General features: G+C 53.4%; 1 protein-coding gene across 1 annotated transcript in view; it reads right to left on the bottom strand.

Moving 5' to 3' along the window:
- Hexb (hexosaminidase subunit beta) overlaps positions 1-2491 on the bottom strand; it is a gene marked incomplete at its 5' end in the record, with an annotated part of 27517 nt that extends 25026 nt beyond the window's left edge. Inside the window, one exon of the mRNA XM_012517423.1 lies at positions 2361-2491. Coding sequence (XP_012372877.1) covers positions 2361-2491 — 131 coding nt within the window. The remainder of the gene's footprint in view (positions 1-2360) is intronic.
- Between the last annotated feature and the right edge of the window lie 6 nt (positions 2492-2497).

Genomic DNA, 2497 nt, shown 5'->3' with positions numbered 1-2497 from the left:
AAGCTTGTTCTAAGTAGGTGCTTTAGACCACTGAGCCATCTCTCCAGCCCAGTAAGTATATATTTAAAGAGCTAACAAAAAAAAAAGACTCAGAACAATATTTTTAATGTTTTAGAGTTTTGTTTTTGTTTGTGGGTGGTGAGAGAGATTGGACCTAGGACCCAGGTCATGCTAGACAAGCACTCTATCACTGATATATATCCTCTGTCTTATTTTATAGAGCTTGACAAGCTAGATCTTGTATATATTACTTATGCAATAAGAACATTTTGTTTTTTTCCAGGAAAGTAAGGAGGGAATCAGGTGTGATGGCACATGTCTGTAATCCTAGCACTCAGAAGGCTGAAGCAGGAGGATCGACTTGAATTTGAGGCCAGCAAGATCTTGTCTCAACAAAAAGAGATCTAGGAAAGGTCCTTCCAGAACTTACAGAGGTCCCAGAAGTGAACTAGATTCTAAGGGTCTTTTGTAAAGGAAAACCTTGACAGACTTAAGGAAATTAAGACAATGGAAGTATATACTATACTTAAAAATAGTTAAAAATCAATCAGGTGTGGTGGCTAATACCTGTGATCCCAACTAGTTGGAGGCTGAGACAGGAGAACTACTCGTTTGAGGACAGCCTGGGCAATGTAGTGAGATCCAAGCTTAAAAAATAAAAAGGGCTGGGGCATAACTCATGATGGAGTACTTGCAGTGTGAGACGCTGAGTTCCATCTCTAATGGAGGGAGGCGATGGTAAATTCTGTCTTCCCACAATTAAAAACAAAAAATTTTAAATGGAAATTAAAGGAGCTGGTGAAAATGTGGCGTAGTGGTAGGACACTTGTTTAGATGTCAAGGCCTTTAGTTCAGGTTTGATCCTCAGTGCCACAAAATAAACAAACAAAAAAATTAAAACAGGAAAGTGTCTTGCGTGTGAAGTATTCTAGAAGCCGAAGCAGCAGCCACGCCCCTGACAGCCAAACTGCCTGAAAAAATCATCCCCTTACAAGACATGTAGACACTGCAGCCCAAACGGGCACTGATAAATAGCACATCCCGTGCCAGAGCAGGGTTTGGGGCACAGCACGGACTGTAGGGCCTGGGCCACGGGTGTTCCCAGCCACCAGGGGCTTTCTGACGCCCAGTATCCAAGTCCTCATGGCCCAGAGCTCCTACCGAGCCAGCAGCTCCGAATTCCTGGAATGCTCACCCTGCGCGCCTGCAAGCCTCGGGGACGTTTTACAACCTGCTTCCTAACACGTCAAGTATACTTTGGCTGCTTCCTGGGGCCTCAAAAGAGTGAGGTAAACTCTTACCCTCATTATCTCCACCTGCCTTGCAATAAATACCAAGCCTTGCTTGCAAACCACCTCGCAGCTGACTCAAGTTCTGGTCGTCCAACCCTAGCTCACTCGTCCCAGCTTCTCTGCCTTGCTATCATCGCCAAGCAGAAAGAAGCCTCTGCATCTGAGCCCCAGGGCATTGGGGGCAAGCGTGTTTTGAAAAATGTCCTACTCAAGATTATCAGATGACCCTCAAATCATCTAATCCTTCCCTGCAATTCTATTTCTCAACAGGAACAACCGTTTTGGTTTCACATTTCACCCCACTGCGGCTAAAGCAGTCTGACTTGTCAGCAAGTTCGACCCCACGGGCTCGGTGGAGCACGCCTTTAACACGGGCATCAACGTCCAGCCAGGTGTACAGAACAGAAGCAAAACATGAACCTCCCGGCGGCGGGGAAGGATCCACCTCTGCGTTCAGGACCCAGCGCGTCCTCGGCGGGGTTTGCGTCTCCTACCCCGTTTGCAGAGTCCGCAGACGGCTCACGGGAAAGCAGGTGCCCTGCGCAGCACCCCGATGGTATCAAAGCGAGTCCGGGCGCTGCCTGCAGGTGGTAACATTCCGGCGGAGCGAAGGGGCCAGAGCGCAGCCAGGGCTGGGACACTGAGGTGCCAGCACAGGAAGAGGAAGGGGAAGCGGGAGCACATGACCGGGTCGCTCAGTAAAGTGGAAAGCAAGTATCCAGCCGCCCTCAAGCCGAGCCGAGCGTCTGCGCGCAGGGAGGCGCCCCGGCTCGGGGCTTCTGCTGTCCCCAAGAACACACTCGGCGAGAACGGGGGACCAGGGGCCTGGAAGTGACAGTTAACTTCAGGCCGTTACTGGGGTCCCGCCCGACGCTGTCCTCCCTTGGCTACTCCGGGTGAAGCTGTCGCTTGCCCCAGCGCCGCGGCCGGGAAGCGGTGACCCCTCCACCCCGCCTGTCGCCTTCTGCGGCCCACAGGGCGCCGACTCCGGGCAGCCGCGCCCTCTCCCTCGGCGCCCCTCGGATCCCCGCCGCCCTGCCCCTGCAGCCCGTCCGCTCCGGGTCTCACCGCCGGAAGGCCTCCTGCAGCAGCGCGCAGGCGGGGCCGGCTGTGGAGCCGGCGCCGTGACCGATGGAGAAGCTCTCGGGCGCAAGCTGCAGCAGGCGCGGGGACAGCTGCACGGCGCGCGGCAGCGGCCACAGCGC

This window comes from Octodon degus, unplaced genomic scaffold, assembly GCF_000260255.1.
Source record: "Octodon degus isolate 3935 unplaced genomic scaffold, OctDeg1.0 scaffold00177, whole genome shotgun sequence".
Classification (NCBI taxonomy): Eukaryota; Metazoa; Chordata; class Mammalia; order Rodentia; family Octodontidae; genus Octodon; species Octodon degus.
Note: the sequence above shows the minus strand (reverse complement) of the source record. Positions and strands in the feature narration are given on the sequence as shown.